The 25,048-nt window shown below is 41.7% G+C and overlaps 1 protein-coding gene across 2 annotated transcripts in view; it reads left to right on the top strand.

The window, feature by feature from the left end:
- Positions 1-549: 549 nt before the first annotated feature.
- The window catches only part of FAXC (failed axon connections homolog, metaxin like GST domain containing), a 37,347-nt gene continuing 12,848 nt past the window's right edge, over positions 550-25,048 (top strand). The window contains exons 1-5 of one of the 2 annotated variants that reach the window (XM_045010873.1): positions 550-755; positions 1,173-1,403; positions 5,269-5,404; positions 15,106-15,302; positions 23,002-23,219. In XM_045010873.1, the coding sequence (XP_044866808.1) occupies positions 730-755; positions 1,173-1,403; positions 5,269-5,404; positions 15,106-15,302; positions 23,002-23,219 (808 nt within the window). In that variant the 5' untranslated portion in view covers positions 550-729. Of the gene's footprint in view, positions 756-901; positions 1,404-5,268; positions 5,405-15,105; positions 15,303-23,001; positions 23,220-25,048 lie in introns of both variants that reach the window. The other variant, XM_045010872.1, reaches the window with a different exon arrangement.

Here is a 25,048-nt window from a genome sequence, read left to right as displayed (position 1 = left end):
GCTCAGGAGGCCAGACTAGATGATGTGGCGGTCCTGTCTGGCCTTAAACTCTATGACTGTGTTGTATAACCACTGATGTTTTAAATGATGGACTTACACAGCAATGAAAGACTAGATGTACAACATGCAGTGATTTCAATGGGTCCAGGATTTCACCCCAGAGTTTTAGACACAGTTGTCTAAACGGCATCCACAAAATCTGCATGTATTCCTACTATGCATGGATGTATCCACAGCTGCACCTACAAAATAGGTCATTCCTATGATTCTACAGAATGGCACAGCTGGTCATTCAGAATTCCCTGCTATATGTTTATAAATGACATGGTTCTTCATACATGGCAAGAGGTGCAATTATGCTAGATGCCCATCTAGCACACTTATTGGGAGGTATTTAACATTTAAAAAAACCCAAACCCTAGCCTTGCTACCTGTTCCAATGCACATTGCAAGGGTAGGGATGCAGCTGGCAGGTCTTTACTGACAACCCAAATGAGGGTAGATTGCAGTCAGGTTTGTTTACCAGATAAAACACACAACAATGGTTGATTTCCATTTTCTCAAGCTAAAGCCTAAACACGTGACCTGGTCCAGGCTAACTGTGTAATGTAATTATAGCTTCGGGGGGGAAATTAGCTATCAGAGCAGAAAGCTGCTTCCTCCCCCTGGAGAGTAAATCTTTCCAATCCGGCCATTAATCTGGATCCTCTCCCCTCCGCCTAGTAGCAAATGCCAGCATGTCCCTATAGCTCTAGGTGAGTTGTGCCCTTCCCTAGCCCGCGCTGATGGGGAGAGAAGGGCTGCTTTTCGGACGAGGCTAAGCCTATCTGTGGGGGAGGACAGGAAGGGGAAAGGAGAGAGGGGGGTGATTTTTACTGCCCCGGTATTTTGATACTCTCAGGAGCAATGACATCACCCAGCCTCCTCGATGCGAAGAGACAAAGGCGAGAGGCAGCTGCAGAAGGAGGCTGCTGCTACTGCGGCTGCTGCAGAGATCGCCACGGAGACCCAGCACCGCTGCTCCATCCCCTCCTGGCCCGCCGCTGAGCTGAGCGCGCCGGCTGGCTCCAAGCAGCCCTTGCCCATGCAGACTGCCCCGGCGAGCGGCGGGGGGAAAGGGAGCAGCAGGCAACGCGCAGCATGCACTGGGGTGTTGGTTTTGCCTCCTCCAGGTCCTGTGTGGTTGAGCTGAGCCGGAATCAGAGCCTCACCCTCGGCTGGTGTGCAGGGTCCGAAGAGCACTTCTCCTTTTATGGGGACATCATCGCTTTCCCTTGGCAGGATTACGGTGGGATCATGGCAGGGCTGGGTTCTGATTCGTGGTGGAAGAAAACCCTTTATTTGACTGGGGGAGCCCTGCTCGCTGCCGCGGCGTATCTGCTACATGAACTCCTGGCAATTAGGTGAGAGACAGGGAGAGAGAGAGCGTGGGGTAGGCTGCAGCAGGGAGTATTTGGAATAGACGCTGCAATGGGAATAGGAAATAATGAGACAGTGCTGATCTGATGGGAATGCATTGTACTCGACCTTCTCCCCTTGAGAAACTGACACAATAACGACGAGCAAGGCAGAAATCAGGAGTCTTTTGTAATTGTTTTTACTGGGCATTTCAGAGCTTCACCTCTGTAAGGATTAATGTCACAGCAATAGATACATCATTCTTAAAACCCAAGTGTCATAGGTACTAGGGGGATCAACCACAGGGCTCTTTTCAGAGAGAGTTTTAGCCTTATCTGGAAACATCTGACTTGTCTGGCCTGTGTTTTAAGGACAGAGGCTCAGAATTAAACCAGTGGGCTTTAAAACAAGAACTACCTTTATCATGGACCCACCTTACCCTCAGATCTTGCCATTTTAGCTGCTTTGCAAAAAAATATTTAATAGATTGTCATGTATTAAACCATCTTCAACCAAACTACCAGTATGTTTAAATAAGACAACTCTGCATAATAAACCTCAGCATCAAATTAAACATACTGGTCAGTGCTTTTTGGGGGTTGCTCAAAAATCTAATATGAAAATGCATATTTAAAATGATGCAGCATCAACTGGTTATACAAGATCTCTTGGAAATAAGAAGAAGCCACAATTGTTTTCAATGTAGTATTGTGTCTGGTTATGATCTCTAGCTTCATAATGGTGTGACTAATAGGGATCATGAGAGCAGGAATAGACACAGGAGTATGTTTGTCATAGACTGAGATCTGAAGTAAACAGTTGCATATGGTGCTGCAGTTTGTTTACAAGGATAGTAAATCATCTCATAAAATGGTGGCTTTAACTACTGATTTCCCAAGGATGTACCTGGAAATATAATATCCACAACAGAGGTGATATGTTACTAGTACACTGTTTTAAAGAAATCAATGAGAACAATCTCAGGGGATTTGATATATGTACACCATAGACGTATGGTGGAGACTAACATTATGAAAATGGAATGGAGATTAACTTCAGACCACTATGGGCCCCAGCCTTCCCTTCTTACTCAGCTAAGTCTCTCATTGATTTCAGTGAGGACTGCATAACTGGGTCCTAACTGGTTACTATGATGGTTGCACAAGACAGCTGTGTAATATAAACAATGGCAAAATATAGAAGTTATTTCTGGATACAACATTTATAAAGAAATAAAGGATCAAAGTAGCCCTGTACTAATGAGCTGCCATGCACAACATAAGGTAAACAAAAATAACATTACCATTGATAACCTTTTAATAACACTAGCACTGAAAGATATATTTGCCTTATATATTTTATGCGCTTATTTTAATTCAGCTTACAATAAATAACTGTATAAACATAATTCTTGGAAAATACTTGAATTCAGGGATTTTTTAAAATTTAAATTTCATAGGTTATCTTGCCTCTATTCTTAGGAGAGATTTACAGAATGAAATTACTTCACAGAGCCATATTTTAAAAGATACCAAATTTTCTGGAGAAATGTGAAGATGTGATTTACAGGTTCAGCAAATAAGTGCCATCTGCACAGGCTACTAGCAATGTTAAATCTGTGTTTGAATGTTTCAATATGTACAGTATATAAAAGGATGCTATGAATGTATTAAATGATTTAAAATCAGACATTTGAAAATATGTCAAATTTGGCAGTCAAATTGCAATTGCTGGTGGCCAAATTTTTAAAAGCAAAGCAAACTAACATCATCTCTGGCCATTCAGAGCTCATTTTTGAGAGGTTAAAATCATCATCATCAGGTTAACCAAAACTGCATGGGCTACTGTCTGTGATGTGCAGTGCAACCCTATTCTGTACAGCATCTTTCATGGACAATATATCCCAAATGCTTCACAGACTGAAACTATTCAACACAATGTATTGTATCAAGATAGTGTGTGATGATTCAGTTAAGGCCTGGAGTCATAAAGGGGGTGATTTCCAAAGACATAAAGAGCCAGTAAGCACCTCACTCCCTTTGACACATGTGCCTATGAAAATCTCCCTTAAAGTCAATAACCAAAAGCAGTTACCGTAAGAGAAATTTACAGGCCAGAGCAAAGAAGAACAGATATGTTTTTAGATAAGAAATCAACAGAGATGAAGACTGGATGAGGTGAATGGAAACTGAAACACTATTAGAGATGGCAGAAGCATCAGAGCAGAAGGCTTTTACACTAGCAGTTGCAAATTTGTGTGAAGGCACAGATAACATGCCAGTGCTAGACAAGTGCCAGAGGTGCAGGAGTGTGCTTAAAAGACAATGGGCCTTCTTACTCCTTTGACTTGCTCCAGTTTTACACCTGTACAGCTACATTGACTTTGATGGATCTCATGGAGCTTGGGTCAAATTCTGCTCTCGGTTACACTAGTGTAAATCCTTTGGAATCCTCTTGATTTGCCTTAGTGTAATTGAGAGCAAAAGTTTGGTCCCAAGTCCAGGAGGTAGATTGCAACAAGTCCATGGTGGGCTTTGAGAACCATGAATGGGACATTTTGAATTGGATCCTGAAATGAATGAATAGCCATTGGAGTTGTTTGACAGCAGGGGTGATGTGGCTGTGAGTCTTTGTAGATGGGAGAAGGGAGGCAGCAGTCTCCTGGATATTGTGGGGTTAGGAGAATATGGATCTTGAGAAGCCATAGAGATGAGAGTTAAAATAGTTGAGGTGAGAAGGGATGAAAGCTTCCACAGGGTGGAGTCAAGGCAGTGGGGTATTTGGGCAGTCAAGTGCAGAGGTGGTAATGGACACATGTACAACAGGATGAGATACAAAGAACAGAGAACAAGGCCAAGGATAATGACCAGTTTACAGACAGTGGAGGTGAATGGCATATTTGAGGGCTGGAACTATGCTTGAGTTGATCATGTTCTTCAAGAGAGCCTCTTTTTTCTTTAAGGCCCTTAACTGAAGGAAGTAGTTCTGCAGGGCCTGGTTTTACATTGCCTCACCCCTTGTGTTGTCATTTATAACTGTGCAGAGTGCCTGAAAACCCCTACCACAGCAAAGTCGGAGCATTTTACACTCACTTTGTCTAAGGGGTCAGTAAAAGACTTAGACTGAAAACAGAATTCAACTATATATACAGACAATAGATTTCCAAAGGGGCCTGCACCTCGATTTGAAATTTCCAAGGAGGTTTTCACCTCCATCTGAAATTTTTTAGGGGTTTGCAAATGAAAAAAGGTTGTGAACCGCTGCCTTAGTCCACACAAGCTTGGGTGTCAATTTTAGTTCATACTAGCATTCTGCACACTAACTGGCTCGTATGAACCCTACTGACATGCACTAAAAGTTCCCCAGTGCATGTTAATATAGTCCCATTTCAAACAGTAATATGCTACCCAGAACAAGAGAACTTTTAATGTGTGCCAGCAGGGTCCACACAGGCCAGGTAGCGTGCAACATGCTAGTACACATTAAAATTCACACCCCAGCTAGTGTGGACTAAGGCACCATGTAGACAAGCCCTAAGTGACTACATGAGGCACAAGGCAGGGAAGATTCAGGCTTCATTGCTTGCTTATTTATTTTAGTCTACGAGCCTGGGCTTATTGCCTAAGGTTTGCAAGATTTTTTTGGTCTCTCCAACATAGAATTAACTAAGCTTCCTGTCTGAATCCTGCTCCTGCAATGTAAGTGCTTTTTAGTGATTTCAGACTTGATGAATAAAGAATTACAATAACCTATTAAAGGGAGGACAAAATGTTTTGCCTCAGCCATTCTCGCTCCTTCATGCACTTAATATATTGATATGTGGCACATGCTGTAATCTGGGTTTCTTTTAATTCTGTTTTGTTTTGCCAGGAAAGAGCAAGAGGTTGATTCCAAAGATGCTATTATACTGCATCAATTTTCAAGACCTAACAATGGTGTTCCCAGTTTATCTCCTTTTTGTTTGAAAATGGAAACTTATTTAAGGATGGCTGATTTACCCTACCAGGTAAACTTGAGTGCACTGTTTCCCTTTACATTATGGTTAACTATAGTAACACACAATACTAAATATGCAGGGGAAATATCTGTCATATCCAAGAGAAGGGTATATGTACACACATAGCTAGCTAGATACACACTTATCACTATAGTGAAGTTTTGGTCTGTGATCTTCAAGGTAGACCTAACATAAGTTGGTTGGTCTAAACATTCAAGCACTATTCCAGATTTCATTGCTTGATGGCAATTGAAAATTTAATTTTGGGGGAAATGAACTTTTGGAGTGGTTCAGGGTTCATATAATGCTACATAATGGACTGGGTTTGCTCTAAAATTAAATGTTGTTTAGTTTTATTTAACCTACCAGGTCTGCTATGTTAATAGAGCAAATTTAAGCTGTTGCCATTTTTTTTCCTTTCCTTTGAGGGTGTCTCTTCTATGCTCTCCTAATAGAATAGTGACAAATCCCTCATTTGGCCTTTCATTGCAGACACTGCCCTCCTCACTGAGGAGGACAGGATTGCTTGCAGAGCCCATGAATGCCCTTTCTTAATAGTGGATGGGTTGCTGTTGAGGCACTGTCTTTCTCCATGGAATGAATCCCAAAGTAAACCAGGGATTGAGAGACAGGAGACTGGGAAATGTATTCTGACTCTCCACTCTGTTAAGTCAAGATCTAGCCACCAGGCCACTGTATAAGCTCACACTCCATTGTTGCAGTTTTAACAGAGCTGTTTTACATTTTATAATATATATGTTTGTCAGCTCGCTGAGGCAGAGAACATACCTTTTTCTGCATGTAAATTTAAAATGGACTATACGAATGCTTAATAATATGATAAAAATACATGATGGTACAATGTGGTATAAATGTTTGTTTTATTGGTAGACGTTTTGGGATGACTACATTATTCACAAGTAGTGGAGCCATGAGTACGTTGTGTGGTCATCTCAGATGGGTTCCAGTAACACTTTTATATCACACTGTTATGAAAATTATTTTGGTTTTGCCATGTAGCTGGCAGGATTTTTTTTTAGAAATGTTATTTAGAGTATTTTTACTTTTATTGTTGTTGGTATCCACCCCCAGCAAAACTCTGCTGCTCTACTGCTATGAATAGAATAGTGAACACGTATGGGCATCTGAGGTAAAGAAAAATGATAACTGATATACCTTAGAACCCTTTAAGAGTAACTAAAATAGTTTTAAAAAAAGTCATGTCTGGTTTTAATGTCCATTATCTTGTGATTTTCCCACACTAGAACCAAGTATTGTACTGGAAAGGAGGAAATTCCTGACCTCCCAAGGATATATGCCTCCCAGGTCCAGCTGGCACAGCTCACAAGATAGTGAACTTTAAACATATCATAGGTGCAGCATGGGCAAAAGCCCCTCTGACATCTCCAACCAATTTGAGGCTGAATTGTAATTTGGGGATGAAATTGCTGTTTGCAGGGACAAACATATTTTTGGCGGGTTGTCTTTTCTTTGCAATTGGTTGGTTAAGCAGGTTTGGAATGATTAAAATAGCTCTAGCGAAGGTGGAGTAGTGTGCAGAAGGCAGGTGAGGCTGACAAAATTACAATATAAAAGCAGCTTATCCCATGGTTCTGCAATTTTAAAAGGAATGTTACTTACCATGTATATGATACACCCCCTGGACATCCTGTTCTAGGAATGTGTGTATTGGGGCCCTCTATGCCATAGGAGGTAGGTCTAGCTGGCAGGAGGCATCAGTGGTCCTGGCTGCAGTGTGTGATGAATGCTGATAATGGCCAGTGACAGGGGCACTACCAAATGGGCTGGTTCAGAGTGGACAGACCTGCCTTCCACACAGCTGGTGTGTAAATCTCAATAGATGTTGTGCTCTGGCACTGAATCCTGACCCATGGGGAGTACATCATGTGTGTACTGAGCACAGGCATTTTTGCAACTGCCCATTGTCAGGGGACAATCACACACATGCTACTCTAAGAATCTTCCTTTTTGGCAGGAGGCTGTGCTATGCTGCCCTCTGCCCAGGGTCTGCTAGTGTTGTCTCCAACACATGCACCCTCAACCAGCTTTATTTTGCACTGTACTTACTCTGGATTTTTACATGCAGTTGGAAGGAAGCATGTGGCACAGTCCTCTTTCCTCTGGCCATACAGAGACTTTGCATGATCATATCTACTTTCCTACCACCACTTAGCACGTCAAGTGTGTGTAAGGCTATGCTTGTCTCAGCCCTGCACAGGAGCATGACAGCAGTCTTTTCTTGGTGTTCTCCAGTCAGGTCAGTTGAGTACACCATGCACTCTTAGGGTATGTCTACACAGCAATTCAACATCCACTGCTGGCCCATTCATAGAATCATAGAATATTAGTGTTGGAAGGGATCTCAGGAGGTCATCTAGTCCAACCCCCTGCTCAAAGCAGGACCAATCCCCAGCTAAATCATCCGAGCCAGGGCTTTGTCAAATTGGGCCTTAAAAACCTCTAAGGAAGGAGATTCCACCACCTCCCTAGGTAATCCATTCCAGTGCTTCACCACCCTCCTAGTGAAATAGCGTTTCCTAATATCCAACCTAGACCTCCCCAGTGCAACTTTTGAGACCATTACTACTTGTTCTGTCATCTGTTACCACTGAGAACAGTCTAGATCCATCCTCTTTGGAACCCCCTTTCAGGTAGTTGAAAGCAGCTATCAAATCCCGCCCCATTCTTCTCTTCTGAAGACTAAATAATCCCAGTTCCCTCAGCCTCTCCTCATAAGTCATGTGCTCCAGCCCCCTAATCATTTTGTTGCCCTCCGCTGGACTCCTTCCAATTTTTCCACATTCTTCTTGTAGTGTGGGGCCCAAAACTGGACACAGTACTCCAGATGAGACCTCACCAATGCCGAATAGAGGGGAATGATCACGTCCCTCGATCTGCTGGCAATGCTCCTACGTATACAGCCCAAAATGCCGTTAGCCTTCTTGGCAACAAGGGCACACTGTTGACTCATATCCAGCTTCTTGTACACTGTAATTCCTAGATCCTTTTCTGCAGAACTGCTGCCTAGCCACTCGGTCCCTAGTCTGCAGCAGTGCATGGGATTCTTCCATCCTAAGTGCAGGACTCTGCACTTGTCCTGGTTGAACCTCATCAGATTTCTTTTGGCCTAATCTTCTAATTTGTCTAGGTCCCTCTGTGTCCTATCCCTACCCTCCAGTGTATCTACCACTCTTCCCAGTTTAGTGTCATCTGCAAACTTGCTGAGGGTGTAATCCATGCCATCCTCCACATCATTAATGAAGATATTGAACAAAACCAGCCCCAGGACCCACCCTTGGGGCACTCCGCTTGATACTGGCTACCAACTAGACATGGAGCCATTGATCACTACCTGTTGAGCCCAATGATCTAGCCAGCTTTCTATCCACCTTACAGTCCATTCATCCAGCCCATACCTCTCTAAGTTACTGGCAAGAATAGTGTGGGAGACCGTATCAAAAGCTTTGCTAAAGTGAAGGAATAACACCCTCACTGCTTTACCCTCATCCACAGCTGACTTGGGATCATGGGGCTGTCAAATTGCATTGTAGACATTTGGGCTTGGGCTGGAGCCCAGACTCTGGGACCATCCCCCTTTGCAGGTCCCAGAGCTTGAACTCCAGCCTGAGCCCAAACCTCTACACCACAATCTTACATTCCTGCAGCCCGAGTCCTGCAAGCCCAAGTCAGCAGACCTGGGCCATCTGTGGGTGTTTAACTGCTGTGTAAACATACCCTAAACCTCCCCTGTGCATTGTGTATCTGGGCCTGCTGGAACAGATGTTACTGCAGGGGCTGCAGGTTACTTGGAAACCTAGCTGAAGTCTTAATAAACTTTTACAAAGTTTAATCAGGAGGGAAAATTTTCTACCATGACCCCCAAATTGCCTAATGTTCAGTCCCTGGGGTTGAAATCTATGGGGCTGCATGGGGTTTAAAGGCAGAATTTATCCCAGCTAAACTGTTGACAGGAAGGGACAAAGACAGACCTTTTAGCTAACATAGTCTTTGCTGCTGGCCCTGGAGGAACCTACCTTCCTTGTGTTTCACAAGATGCTGCTTGGGGCAGCTTCCTTATAAATGTAGTCGCAGGGAGCTGTCCAACAATCTCACTGGCTGAGACAATGGAAATCTGACTGCCGATATACAAACTTCTATGGGATTTGAAGATTTAGAGATTTTTGTCTCTCTCTGCTCCCCCTCCCCAAATCTAAGCTTTTATTTACAAGGAAAGAAAGATTCTAGCCCTGCAGGTTTTAGAGGGCCCCTTTCCCAGTGTAAATTAAAGCACCGTACTTTGTTGGGTCCCATAAACATTGTAAAACCAGCAGTGCTGGAGGGACCGAGTTAGACCATGGTTGTCTCCTGACATGGTTTGTTATAGTTACAGGGCAAATGTGCCTTAGATGCCTTCTAGTACCTCTTGAGTGTACCCGGTGGGTGACAGGCCTGGCTCCCTGCACCTCACTCTGGGTGGAACCATGTAGTCCAGCCTCTCTTATATGGGGTCTATGGGCTGTAGCCCCCTTTTCCTCACTGTGCTAATCCAACAGGCCCAACTTCCCTTGGCATTGGCACCTGCCAGCCCTTTCTTTCTGGGGACCTGTGACAAGCAAGTTGATTAAAGTGACTCAGAATCAGCAGCTTCAAAACAAAGCTGTATTTATTCCTTCCTCCAAAGGTAGAAAGCATGTAGAGCAAAGGGTACAAACAATAAAAGGCCTGTATGCCTCGTTCTTACTTACGTCTTAGTCTATTCTTGCCAACTTTTGTAAATTTCCCTCAGTCCAGCTAATCCCCATCTCTGGCTGGGAGGAACTGATTGCTCTCTCTCTCTCTTTCCTTGCCAGCTCTCACTGACACTTCCTGGGCAGTGTCTGGCCACTCACTGAACCCCAGCCCTTTTCTAGGCCCAGGGTCCTCTAATATTTGGTATCCTCCTTCTGATCCTAGATTTAGCCTTGGGAAGAATAAACTGTTCTCAGGCTACCTTGTAAGGGGTATTCCCTAATAAACAGCTTTTTCCATTGTTTCCTCTAGGTCTCCTATCTGTTTCATTGTTTTACCTTTCCTTCTTGGTTCCTCTAACAACCCTTTTTTATCTAACTCCATAGCCAAGTACCCATCATAGACAAACGCAGAGAGGCATGTACCATATTCATAAAAATAATACAGCTATTTCCCAGTTTGTCTTATGGTTAAAATACCATTTTTTTCTTGCAGTGCTGATGGGACCTAGCCATGTGTTAGCTGTCGCTGAATCATGCTAATGCCATGGCTGCTCTGCAAGAGGGAACCTTCTTTTAAGCATGACTGGGGATAATAGGAGTTTTGCTGTTGACTTCAGTGGGAACAGAGTGAGACCAACACTGAGTGCTTTTGAAGATCTAGTTTTATCTCCCGAGCTGGCACTGTACCTTTGAACTGCAGAAGCAACTCTACTCTCTGAAGCAGCAAGGATTCTCTTTTTACCACCCTATTAGGAGTCTGGTGCTACCCACAGACGCACCTTAGCTCCTAAGGACATGTCTACGCTTTGAGCTGGGGTGTAATTCTTAGCTCGAGAAGACACACCCGCGCTAGCGCTGATCAAACTAGAGTGCTAAAAATAGAGTGTATCCGCAGCAGCATGAACGTTGGGAGAGATTAGCTGACCAAGTATATACCCCTCTGATGGCAGGTATGTATTCAGGAGAGCTAGCCCCTCCTGTTGCTTTCACCTCCACAGCTACGCTGTAGTCCACTAGCTGGATCAGAGCTAGCGTGGGTATGTCTCCTCAAGCTGTGAATCACACCTCCAGCTCCAAGTGTAGACACACCCTCAGAGAAAAGGAGGATTAAAAAAGATGGAATTAAGCTACTGAGGAACCTTTAGAACTTCTTAGAAACTTCGGTTAGCTGGACAGTAGCAGACAGCACAGTTTTGAACTGGATCATTTGCTACTCCCTGCAGCACACATTTTAATGGTCACTGGAGAGCGATTATCTGGTGAATTTATCCAATGTTTCTCCCCCTCCCTCCAGATATAAATATAATAGAGAAGCAGAAGGTGACATTTACACGTCAGTTTTGCTGGCATTTCTTGCATTTAGTATATGTTGGCAGCTGGTGCTGCCTGTGTAATGTCTATACACCCGTAGGGCACAGACCTTTAAAGGAGAATATACCTCCCATTTCTACCCTTCCTTTGTCTTCCGTCAGCACTGTGGCACCTTTCAGGCCACACAATGTGGCGAGGACATTTTTGAGCCTGCCTGACTTCTGAACCATCAAGAAATTCACTTGTTGCTAGAATTCCTTGTCCATTTTTATTGACCACTGCCAACAAGTCACTGTGCTATTTTGAGCCAATGTGTTTGCTTGTTGAATATAAGCTTTGCTTTGCTTTGCCAGTCCTCCTGTGCTAAACGTTGCCACTGATTGCTTTCTCTTCCCAAGCCATCTTGATCTGGCCTGATTGCTTTGTTGGTGTCTGTGAATGTTATAATGTAGCAAAAGGTTTTTATGCCAGGTGTTGAACTTTGATGATGTTCTCTGTAGAGTTTGGTTTGAAGGAACCAGTTTTGGGATCAGGGGTTTTCTGTAAAATAGAATTTTTGAAATACATGGATTTTTTTTTTACAGTCTGACAAAGTATAAAGGCAACAGAAACGTTATATTTATATAAGATATGTTAAGAAATAGTTTTAAAAAAATAGATACAAAGGACACAACACAAACTGCAGTAATTGGAAATATTAGGCTTAATTATTCCTGGTTATCACTGTAAAAGGGCCCCAAAATGTCTTTCAATGCAATTCAGTTTGTAAATTCTGTCTACATAAAATGAGCTTCCCATGGGCTCTTGTGACAATTGCTTTGTAGATTACAGTTAAAGTTAATGTATGAGGGCAGATTTATTAGTTTTGACATGCCAATACCATGGCCACTCGCTGTTCTTTGCAGTGGACTGGTTCTTAAGTGAGAGTTTGGTAAATATTTTATAACAATTAGTAGCAGCTTTAAAGATATCAAGGTTTTGGGCCTAAAGATATCTGCTTCAGACACAGTACAATGTAGTATAAGAGATTTTGCCCAGGGATGGAGGGGATCTTAAAATATCACAGGATAATGAATAGAAGCCTTATGTTCCATTTTCCTTGCTTAATCATATTGTAAGAAAACATTAAAAAAACAAACTCGCGGAAGCCTAAGATTCAGCAGATTTTACCTGTGTAATATGCTTGTCAACTTTGTTTCTAGAATCTTAACTTTTGCATTTCCTAAGTTTAAAATGGGTAAACGTGGATGTTGCGTTAACGTAATTCTTTACGCACACACACTCATACATGTATTATATAAAATATTCCTCATTTTTATTAATCCAAGCTATATTTATTTAAACTATTGCAGTAAAGAAAATTATGCAAATAGCTTTTATAAAATATAACAGCAAATGCCCAAAATATCAATATTTTTGGCATAAGGGGGAAAAAACCCTAATGGAACAGTCCTATGACGTTTAATTGAGATTAAACCAACAGTACTGTATATCTATTTAATAGGGTCCAATAGAAACTATTTTAAAATCCTGTAGAATTTAATAAGAATGAGATTCTTTCTATAGGTTTTTTTAACCATTGTATAGAAGGACTATTAAATTCTATAGGACGGTTTAAAAAAATCTATAAAAAGGTTACCAGTCTATTTAAAATTCTATAGGCCTTTTTTCATAAGGGAAGAGCCTGGACTAAAGAGCATGGAAGAGTTGGTATTCTCTTTTAAGTTTCAAGTCATCTGTTTCTGTAGCCTTCTGTAGCTACGAGCCAGAACACCTTCCATCTTTTCTCCTCACTCATACATTAGACAGATGATTCCCATTCCCTTATTCATTCATTTCTAGGTACAAGTCATGGACACATCATATTTTATTCTCATATCAGGATATCTGTGTATGGGCAGAAATCCAAGAGTGGCTAGCACCAGAAGACACTGTTCCCAACAATGTTCCCCAATATTTCTTCTAATTTGATTCAGAAGGAAGATGTGTCTGAGAAAGAACATGTATTTGTAATGTATCACACATACATATTATTATATGTAGCCAGGGTGAAGTGCCATCTAACGAGGATCTCCTACTGAATCTCCATTGCCACACAGTATGCTATGTGTTTGTCTATCTTCCACCTTAGTGGATTTCTGGAAGTTAAATTTTTGAGGCCTAAACAGGTTGACATTGTATTGCCAACCCCAAACCTTCAAAAATCATGAGTCACGCACCCAAAATAATTGGCTTAAAATCATAACACCTTAATAAATAATAAATTTGAGGTTTTTTTTAATTTGGCTTCTCATTTTGAGCCTTTAGGGTTCACATTTTTGAGCTTTTTACCATGGCCATGAAGGATATCTTTAAATGGAAGCTGAGATTTTTATGTAATAACAGTACTCCAGGAGCTGGGTCTTTAAGAAGAACACCAACTATCATGAGACTTGCTGTAAAATCACAAGAATAGTTAACGTTGTGTCCTTTTAAATAAAGGAAATAAAAGAACAAGAATACAGTAGCTCATATCTGTGCTTTTAGGAATAAGCAGACTTGTAATTAAAGAGAATTATGGTCTAATGATCTAATCACATGACTGGAAGCCAGGAATTCCCGTGTTTTACTCCTGACTCATTCCCTGCTTGATCTCTCTGCTTCAACTTCCCTATCTGTAAAATGGGGATAAATACTTAGGTGCAGAGACCTGCTAACTTTAATGGGACTCCACACAGGTGATGGGCTCTTGTGGATCTGATTGCAGAGACCTTGGCTGCAGATGAGTGAGGTTTGCAGACCAGGAAATGCCAGGATCATAGGCAAAGACATACTTTCCCTCTCCAATGAGGGAGTGACAGATCATTCCATTGCTTGGGCCTGGCTGCTTGTTCAAGGCCTGAAAGAAGGCAGGAGTACCTGCCATTGGGGGTTTCCTCATCTGAGCTTGAAGTTGAGTCTAGGTCCTTCCTGTTCCCACTTTCCTTCCTACATCCGCTTTTGGTGTGGATTAGTGGGTGTGCAGATTAGCCACATTTGCCTTTCAGGGCTACTGAGATATTTCATTAGTTAGGTATCAGAGGGGTAGCCGTGTTAGTCTGTATCCACAAAAACAACGAGGAGTCCGGTGGAACCTTAAAAACTAACAGATTTATTTGGGCATAAGCTTTTGTGGGTAAAAAACCCAAGAAGTTCTTTTAAGATGAAGAATACTACTGTGAATAAGTACCAAATATTATTGTTATTTTGTCTATGATGCAAAATTGTCCAGAATATTGGGCCTGACCCTGTGGAGTTCTGAGTGCTTCTATCCCCACCGGCCTTTAATTAAATAATTAACATTAAATCACACCACAGAAGGCATCAAAGGCTCATAACACCTTTCAGGACTGGTCTCATTGCTTTGCATTAAAAAACAAAACAAAAGAAAAACAACGATGGGTACATTCTTTTGGCTAGGAATTACTTATGCTGGGAATAGGTTTTTGCAATTCCATTTAGAGTAAGGTTATCGCTCTAGTTTGATAGTTACTTTATGGAGGATATTGATTTTATGCTTTGGGTATTGGCACCTTTTAAAGAAAACTTTATACTGATCAAACAGAAGCTGAAGGGTGTTTTTTGTGTGTGTTTGTTTTTTTGCTTTTGTTTACTTGCTTCTTTTCTTAGAACTATTTTGATGGAAAACTTTCCCCTCAAGGGAAAATGCCCTGGATTGAATACAATCGCAAAAAAGTATCTGGCACTGAGTTCATTATTGACTTTTTGGAAGAGAAACTCGGAGTGAATTTAAATAAAAACCTTGGTCCACATGAAAGAGCTGTTTCCAGAGCAGTGACAAAAATGGTGGAGGAGCACTTCTATTGGTAAGCTTGCATGGTAAAGCTAGTTCTGTTCTGATCTTATCAAACTTGCCGCTGCACATTTTATCTGGAAATGAATGCTTGCTTTGTCTTTCAAATAACTCAGAACCGAGCTGTCAATTCCACAATTCTTTTCACTCTTGGAGTATTGGTGTCTCTTTCTGTTCTTACTTGTGCCAGTGTGAATCAGGAGTAAACACCACTGGAGGGTGCAAAGCCATTGCAAATGAAGTTCAGAATCAGGCCCTTTGCCCATTTGCAAGTTTATAAAGAGGAGCAACAACAGACTCCTTCACATATACTACTTATGCATATGCAGTCCTTTCACATATACTACTTCAGTGGCACATGAGAAGTAACTGCAGGATTGGGCTGATTAATAATAGGCTAAATTTGAAACTGTTTAATACATTTGTGATTGCCAAAAGGGAGAGAGAAAAATCCAGTTTTTGGGATTAATAGGTGACAGGAATGCAATATTCTGAACTAATTGAAAACTATATATATATTTGCACAGTTCTCTTCATTTAATATAATTTTGTTGTTATTCTTCCAAGGGGATGCATTCTAAGGGGATGCAGTATTGTTGATTGAGCAAAGTAAGGTCTAACGTTCAACTTGAAGGATTTCTCTCTTTGTCTGTCTGGTGGTAGAGTGACCTGAAGTAATTTAAAAGCCGATAAACCATAATATAGTATAGAACCTCACTAAATCTCCTGTTGCTAATGGTTACACTCACACTCACAAAAATGAGAGTCTGCCCACTCACCAGCAAAGGTTTAGGACTAGACACAGCAACCCTGACTCATGTAGGATGCTGTTTGTGACATCAGTGAGGCTACTGGTTGAGTAAGGCCCTTAAAAGCAGAGTGAGGGTTCCTATTATGACTTCATTGCATTAAAAATATGTATGACAGAACACCGATTCACATTGTGGGGAGCCTTGTCATAAATAATTACAATTAAACTATGCTTGCAAATAAATGAGCAAAGTACATTTTGTGATGCCTTATTCTTGCTTTAAAAAAAAATATGAGCCCCATCCTGCCTGGGGCTGAGTGCCTCCTGCTGAGGCGTTCCACTCCTCCTGGGCCAGCTGCTGAGAGGAGCTGCTGAGCACCTGGAATTCCAGGTATCTTCAGTGGGCATTGTACATGCTTGATGCTTCTCAAGATCTGAACTATTGACTTCAATGGCAGTTGAAGGCACTTGGGCCAAGGTTCACCAACGTATGTAGGTATTGTGACACAGAGCGTCACAATGCCAAACTTTTAGATGCTTAGAAAATCACAGGAACACACTGCAAATCAGAAAGCCTGAGTTAGGTGCCTAGACTCCAAGACACTGAACGGGGACAGAGAGGCACCTTAGACTGTGATTCCCAAAAGCTAGCAGGCTAGGCAGGAAGCCACCTAAATTAGCCATTAGGAGATGCCGACAAAAACGGTGTATGTTAGGCCCCACCCCTCTCACCAAGATAAGTGCTTAAGTCTAGGTTGTAGGGAGGTGTGTATCTCTACTAGTGATTCACATCTGGGAATCCTATTTGCAGTTAAGCGCCTACAGCATTTCCACAAGAAACTAGGGGAAGGAGGAGGACCTCTCTTACAACTTTTAGCTCAGTGGCTAGGGTATCCACCTCAGATGTGGGAGACCCCTGATTCAAGTCCCACCTTCACCTGATGAGAGACATTTGAACAGAGATCTGCCACCTGCCTTCTAGGCTGAGGTCAGATTTAAAATGGCCTTAAACAATGGTCTCAGTCAGTTGATATGTCCCCTGCTAGAATAGTCAATGTCAATCCAGATTAGATGAAACAAAAATTACCTTAAAGTTATGGTACAGCAAAGAAAGCTAGGAATTTATACATTAGCTTCTTTACACAGACTGTTCTCTGGGGGTCTTGAAAAGGTTCCTAATTAAGGGAAAGGAAAGGAATATTACTCATGGCATTCCGAATTTTTAGCTATGAATTACCATCATAGACATCATGGTTCCTGCTGAGTCTACAGGAGAAGTCTTTTGTCTCTTCAAAATGGAGTCTGTCTCCTTGATGCTTTCTAAGGGATAGTCTAGATTAGGAAGAGAGGGTGAGATTAGGTTGGGGTTGGTTAACACGTTAGAAATATGCTTGTTTACCCAGAACGATCTCAACTATTTGCCTAAACTAGACAAAATCTAAGGATCAGATCCTCACCTGGTGCAAGCTATCATCGAAGAACCTTGAGCATCAGTGATGTACACCAGCTGAGGATCTGTCCCTAATGGTCTTCTACTTTCTTCATGCTAAGGACCCCCTTACTTCACCTTTGTGAACACCTATCTCTTGCTTTGCATAAATTCTCAATTAGTTTCCAACAGTAAGGGGGCTTCAAGCTAGCCACTTCTGGTGACTCTCTCTGCCTGCTCCCATTCCTGACTTATGTATTGAGACTAAATTAATTACCTATGTCTTTGTTTTAGATATGCTAGTTCCTGGGACCATTCCTATTCAATGGATTATTATTTCATTTATGTCCTAAGATTTGTACAGGAGTGCCTATCTGAGGCACTAGTATGTTTTCAAAAATACACAGATCACACAAATACTTAACGCTAGTGTATAACAGTCTAGACCCATTTAACCAAATAAACAACCAGCTGATGACACTACTCATCCCTCTCCCAATGTCTGAGAAAATAGATCATCTTGCAGTGTTTCCTAAAAGTCCGGAGTTCAGAGAGGCCTTTTATAAAGGTACTCGTACCCGGGGTGTGGGGGAGGAACTGGCCTTGAGCTACAGTGGTTTGATTGCTCCCAGTACTCTGTTAAGCTGAACTCTTCTTAATTACTCTTTTCTGGATCTTCAGGACATCCACTGTTGATACCTGGTAGTTCTTATGATTGGCCCAACAGGCCTATTAGGAGTCAATGAAATAGTCAACTTGAGCGACAGTGTGAGCTGAGGCCTGTCTTAGTGCAACAGATGTGTTTGCTAACATGAAGTATGAATTAGTGCTCAGCTTTAAGCAAGTTTCACCATTCTAATATTACAGATACAAAATGAATAGATATTGGTAATAAGTACAGATACATCAATTTATCAAGCTGCGTAACAATAACATACTTTGATAAGACCCTGGGTAGGGCCAATTTTCAGTTGCCTTAACCCAACCTCTAAATTTGTTGGCACACACATTTCTGCGTGCTCAAATCATGGCTTTGTGTGAACAGATCAGGTAGTTGGCTATTTAGTTACCTTCTTTGCAGGCCCAAATTTGAGTTTTGGGGCACCTGATTTCCCCAAAGCATCCATACAAAGTGTCACAAGTCTGAGGCTGTTCATGAAAATTAGGCCTTTAATGGATCATCTGGGTCCACCCCCATAGTACTTTCACCTAATTAATATCCATATCGGCAATCTTTATATTGTGTTTGTCCTTTCCTGAACCAACCAGTTCTCAGTACTGCTCCACAATCAGTAAGTGAGACTCAGGGAAATATTTAGTTCCATGAGAGTTTAATGGACAGGTGTTGGGTGTTGAAGTTGTGGTGGAAATCTATGAGGGAGTTTTGTCCAGAGGATGAAAATATCATTGATGTATCTCAGGTATATCATTGGTACATTTGTCCCAAAATTGTTCTCCAAGTGTCCCAGGAAGAGGTTGGCGTATTGGGGAGCCACTCTAGTACCTATGGTTGTTCCCATGGTTTGGACAAAGTGTTTGTTGTTGAATGTAAAATTGTTATGGGTGAGGATGAAATGGATGAGTTTAGCAATGCGTTTGGGGTGGATATCTGAGGGTTGTCATTTGTTTTTGTAAATATTCGAGGCAGGCAGCTATGCCATCATTGTGAGGGATATTGGTGTATAGGGAGGTGACATCCATGGTGGCAAAGAGAGTGTGCTGAGGGAGGTTCTTAATGTTGTGGAGTTTGTGGAGGAAGTTGGTTGTGTCCTGGAGGAAGCTGTCCCTTTGTGTGGTGAGTCGGTTGAGGATGGTTTCTATGAGTCCCAATATTCCTTCAGTAAGAGTGCTGTGGCCAGATAGGTCTGCCTGGGTTCCTTGTTTGTGTATCTTGGGAAGCATGTAGAAGGTCCCTGGTTTGGGTTCATGGGGGATGAGTTTGTAGAGTTTCTCTTGGATTTGTTTGGGAAAGGATTTGATGATATCCATAAATTCCTGGGTAAATTGTGTTGTAGCGGTCTTCTTTGAGTTCCGTATAATAGGTAGTGTCAGAGAGTTGTCAGTTGGCCTTGTTAATCTAGTCATCACTACATTAGGTGGGTTGAGGACTATGAGTTGTCAGTTGGCCTTGTTAATGTAGTCATCATGGTTGAGGACTATGATGGCGCCTCCTTGTCTGCTGGTTTGATCATTATTGTGGTTAGATTTTAGGGACTCTGGACAGATGACTTAAACTCCCTCATATATTTACACCACAACGTCAGCAACCACCACCCATCCAATAAACACTCTTGCGAACACTCCCACACAAGCATCAACTTCCTGGATACCACAATCAGCTTCAGCAATGGAATCTTATAAACAACTATATATAAGAAACCCATGGATCATCATATCTGCCTTCATAGATTCAGTGACCACCCCAAACACACCATGAAATCCTGTTATCTACAGTCAGACACTCAGGTACCACAGAATATGCTCTGAGGAGAAAATCTGGGATATACACTTTAACACATGCAAAACTGCCTTCACCAAACAAGGACACTCCACCAGAGAAGTAGATCACATCATGGAACAGGCCACCCAAACACCCTGAGAGAACCTGCTTCAATACAGCAATAAGACTCCCTTTGACCACACATCCCTAGTTGTCATCTGTACCCCACACTGGAGCCCATATGGGATATCATCCAACAACTACAACCCATACTCAATGGGAATCCCACCCTGAAATAAATATTTCTTGAATCCCCTCTTCTGTCCTTCAAACAACCCCCCAATCTTCCCAGCTCATAATCAGAAGCAAGCTCCCCGGAGACCAGGACACACCAACTCAAAGTGGCACCAGATCCTGCCAGAACACCAGATGCAAAATCTGCAGACATATCTCCACTACTACAATGATCAACACGCCCCCACAACACATCTTTCAAGATCCATGGATCCTACACATGCCTATCACAACGTGGTATATCTCATCCAGTTCACTGAATGCCCCAATAACAACTATGTGGGTGAAACCAGACAATCACTATGTTCTCGAATGAACTCACACAGGAAAATGGTAAAAGACAAAAACATCGTATCACATATTGGTGAATGCTTTTCACAGAGCGATCACTCTATATCTGACTTCTCAGTCCTCACCCTGAAAGGAAACCTGCAGAACACTTTCAGAAGACAATCCTGGGAGCTTAAATTCATATATTTGCTAGATGCTAAAAATCACGGTCTCAGTAAAGACACTGGATTTATGGCCCATTTCAGCAATGTATATAACCCACTAACTTCCCTTTTTGTCCTATGACTACAGGGTATTAATGGGTCACCTGGGATGGTCCCTTAGAATATGTACTAACTACTGATGCTAAACTATCTGTTCAATCTTGTATTTAGCTGTGACACTCTTAGTACCTTTCCCAGACCTGAAGAAGAGTTCTGTGTGACTCAGATGCTTGTCTCTCTTGCCAATAGAAGTTGGCCCAATACAAGATATTACCTCACCCACCTTATTTTTTTAAAACTGACTTACCTAAATCAATTTCAGATTAAAAAATTTGCCTTGCCTTTAGTAGACCAGCTCTCAGAATACTTAAATATGAATATTAATTCACTGAATTAATTTTAATTTGATTAATTGAAAGTGTCTCTGGGTGCTCAGTTCTGAGAGTATTGTATAACTTGGGCTTTTATTGCAACTTGCTTGGCTATTAAGCCAAATATTCTCCTTTTACTCTTAGTAAGAAATATCCTTGGTGACTTTTTACTACATGTTAATAGAGTCATTAAAATGAAGAATTTGTGAGCTGTTTCCTAAAGAGATTAGAAATGGACCCTAGTGAGAAAGTAGGTGTGGTGTCAGGGGAATATTGAACTCTGCTTCTGTCTGGGTTGCAGAAATGTGTGATGATATGAAAGAAAATGTATAGGAGTGCCCAAAAGAATTTTGCTCATTCTCTCTCTTGTATTAGTTGATCAGTATGTACAATGAGGAAATCTCATAGGCTTAGAACTAATGATAAACTGAAGTCATGTTCAGAACAGGAAAAACTGGGTTCTGGTGGCTTTTGCTGGAAAATCCCAGTACAGTGGAACAGTTAACCTGTAGACAGTATTCTACACTATGTGATATTTCAATGTTTCTAACTAACTGTACGAAGTGGTTGTGCCTCCATCAACCAGCTTCCAACATGACCACAAATGTTTAAGCTGATTTTATATTTTCCAGTTTGGAAATTACTCACAATACCCAGCACATATTGTCATAAACACCCTGCATTTCCCAGACACCCAAGGCTGCATCTGCTCTTCCCACCTCCTCCTCCGATGGATAACTCTTTTTTAAACCACCTGCTCCTGCTCCCACTGAAATTGGTGACAATAATCCTATTGCCTTCAATGGGAGAGGTGAACTGTTCAATATTTACTTACAATGACTGTCACTTTCCAAATTAATTGTTCCTTTTCTCACAAGCTTCTTCAGCAAAAAATTGAAATTCTCTTTAACCTGTTGGAAGAATAATAAAGACCAGCAATTCAAGTGAGACCGGGAGATTTTTGACTGGCAAAGCAAATTTAATAAAGACTCCTTTTAAAAGAATACATCTTCCATTCAACCAACCAACCATATAGATTGAAATACAGCAAAGTCCCTTTGAAAACATATCTCATTCAGAGTAAACCTTCACTTCATAGGAGGATAACATACAAAAGAAAACCAACCTGACAAAGCATAAATCTCTTAAATTAATTATTTTTCTGTTTAAACCATAAACCATAATACATTTCAGAGGAGAGTGGAGGCCTCTGAAACAAATACCTATTACAAGAATCATCATACTGCAGCAAAATGATTCATTTGGCAGGCTTCAGCAGTGTACAGAGTCTCTTCTTAGACAAAGTAAAAATAAAGCATAAGCCAAAGGGAATGGATAAGTAGGAAAGGTTTGTCTAATGTGTATCAGTCTTTTATTAACACCAGATCCGGTTTGCACAACACTTTGCTGGGATAATCTAGAGCCCGGATCTGCAACCTGTATTTCTGTTGAGTAGTACTTACTCCCTGAATTTCAATGATCTCAGTGGGACTACTTGCATAACTAAGTGCTATGCAGTGTGAACAAGTGCTTCAGAACAAAGGCCAACATTTAGTATTCTGGGCAGAGCCGAAGGGTGGGAGGAAGCCGGTACAAATTACCAGGGCCTGGCAGTCCGGAAGGGGGCCCGGGGCCTGGTTTCCCCGGCTTCGTCAGCCCTGTTTAGCTGGTCCACCCTTGGTGGGGGGCCCGAAAAATTTTTTTCACTGGGGCCCGAACCCACTCTCGGTGGCCCTGATTCTGGGTGATATTCCACATTCATACCAAGATGTATATTTTACCACAGAGCTAGTTTTCCATCAGGCCAATAATCCTCAGGGCCTCAAGACTTACGCAAGCTCTTCATCAAACCCTTTTGCGGGCTACTTTGTAGAGGAGTTGGGGGGGGGGTCAATGTGCTGCACAGTTGTAACTTGTTTTCACCACATTCTAGGACATTAGCTTATTGCCAGTGGGTGGACAATCTCCACGAGACCCAGAAGATGCTTTCATGCCGTGGCCCCTTTAGTGACCTGCTGAAGTGGATTCTGTGCCATCTAACAAAAGGAATTGTGAAACGAGAAATGTACGGCCATGGCATCGGCCGCTTCTCGGAGGAAGAGATATACCAGCTGATGGAGAAAGACATGCGGTCACTAGCAGGTCTCTTGGGTAATGTACAACCCATTAAATTCTGCACAGTCACTTTTTGCATGATTAGATTTACTGGTAATGCTCTCTGCCAGGCTGTTTAAACATTACATTTTGTTTCCAAACTATATGTACAGCCTATCATGGCACTATCATTCCATGCCTGTCTTCCTAGTTAAGGGGATGTCACTTTTTTTCTTGCTGCCATTGTACATGTATATTGCCAAATTCTGCCACCAGAGGCATACACTCATCTCCTTTTATCTTCACTGGGAATTGTTTTTGTGTGTGTGTGAGGGCAGAACTTGGCCCAGGGCTTTTTAACAGCAAATATTTGTAAAGCTGGTATTTGAAAATCACTTGAAGGTATTATAGTTGTTTTGATGAGTTGAGAATTTGATTGACATTAACAGTCTTTGAGCGAGCTGTTTACTAACAAGTTATAACTGTTATTCAGTTGGCATTCAAACTGGGAGTTGAGCTGCTGGTGAGACATGGGTTTGTACTGTCAGAGTGATAGTGTAAGACTTGTTTGTACCCGGATCGGCGGGTAGTGATCGATCTATCGGGGATTGATGTATCACGTCTCATCTAGACATGATACATCGATCCCCGAACACACTCCCTGTCTACTCTGGAACTCCACCAGGGCGAGAAGTGGAAGCGGAGTCGACGGGGGAGTGGTGGCTGTCGATCCCACGCCACAAGGACACAAAGTCGGCAATCTAAGTCGATCTAAGATATGTCGACTTCAGCGACACTATTCTTGTAGCTGACGTTGCATATCTTAGATCGATCTCTCCCCCCTAGTGACAAAACTGAACCAAATTAGTGACCACCTTAAAAGTTTTTTGGTTTCCTCCTTCAAAAGAGCTAGTCTACACCACTCATCTGCGCTCCCTTCCTCACCCCCAGCCCCTAAGGAATACTGTTCAGTTGACTGCTTGATATAGCAGGAGTGATACTCTGTAGTAGAAAAGAAGAATTTTAGTTCCTTAATCTTATCCTTTTCCACTGTCCTCTAATCTTTCCTCTGTTTCATACGTGTATTATAAAGTTAATAGGGTAAAACTTAATCAAGTTAGCTCATGCCTAGCTGTGTAGGATGAAATCCTGTTGGAGCAATGTTAATATACAAGGAATTTATGAAATGCACATCTTTTATTTGTTAACAATGCTTTTTCCACTCTTGATTCTGTTTTTCATAACATCTTTTCCAGCTCTTTGCTAGCTTCAGCTACATCATTCTTTCTCTGGGATTCACAGTGAGAGTCATAGAATTTAAGGCCAGAAGAGACCATTAGGTTATCTAATCTAACCTGTATATTACAGGCTACTAAATTTCACCCCTGTAGCGAGCCCAATAACTTGTGTGTGACTAAAGCATATTTTCCAGAATCATAGAATCATAGAATATCAGGGTTGGAAGGGACCTCAGGAGGTCATCTAGTCCAACCCCCTGCTCAAAGCAGGACCAATTCCCAACTAATGTACCCAGTTTTGATTTATAAACATCAAGAATCCACCACTTCCCTTTTCAGTTTGTTCCAGTGATTAATCCATCTCACTGTTAAAAATTGGTACCTAATTTCTGACTTGAATTTGTCTGGTTTCAGTTTCCAGCTCTTTTAGGGCCTGCTAATTTTAAAACTTTTATCCCTAGTAGAGGTTGTCTAGCATCCTCTTCACTGGAGATGTGTGGAAAAAGGGAATTCTGTTTTGAAGAGGATTTCAATATTTTGAAATTTAGTTTAATTCTGATTGGGAAATTTTGGTTTCATTCCCTGGCTGAGTTCCATCAGAACTTTGGCAAAATTAGACTGTCTCTAGAAAAGTTCCAATTTTGTTGC

Source organism: Mauremys mutica, chromosome 3 (genome assembly GCF_020497125.1).
Source record: "Mauremys mutica isolate MM-2020 ecotype Southern chromosome 3, ASM2049712v1, whole genome shotgun sequence".
Classification (NCBI taxonomy): domain Eukaryota; kingdom Metazoa; phylum Chordata; order Testudines; family Geoemydidae; genus Mauremys; species Mauremys mutica.
Note: the sequence above shows the minus strand (reverse complement) of the source record. Positions and strands in the feature narration are given on the sequence as shown.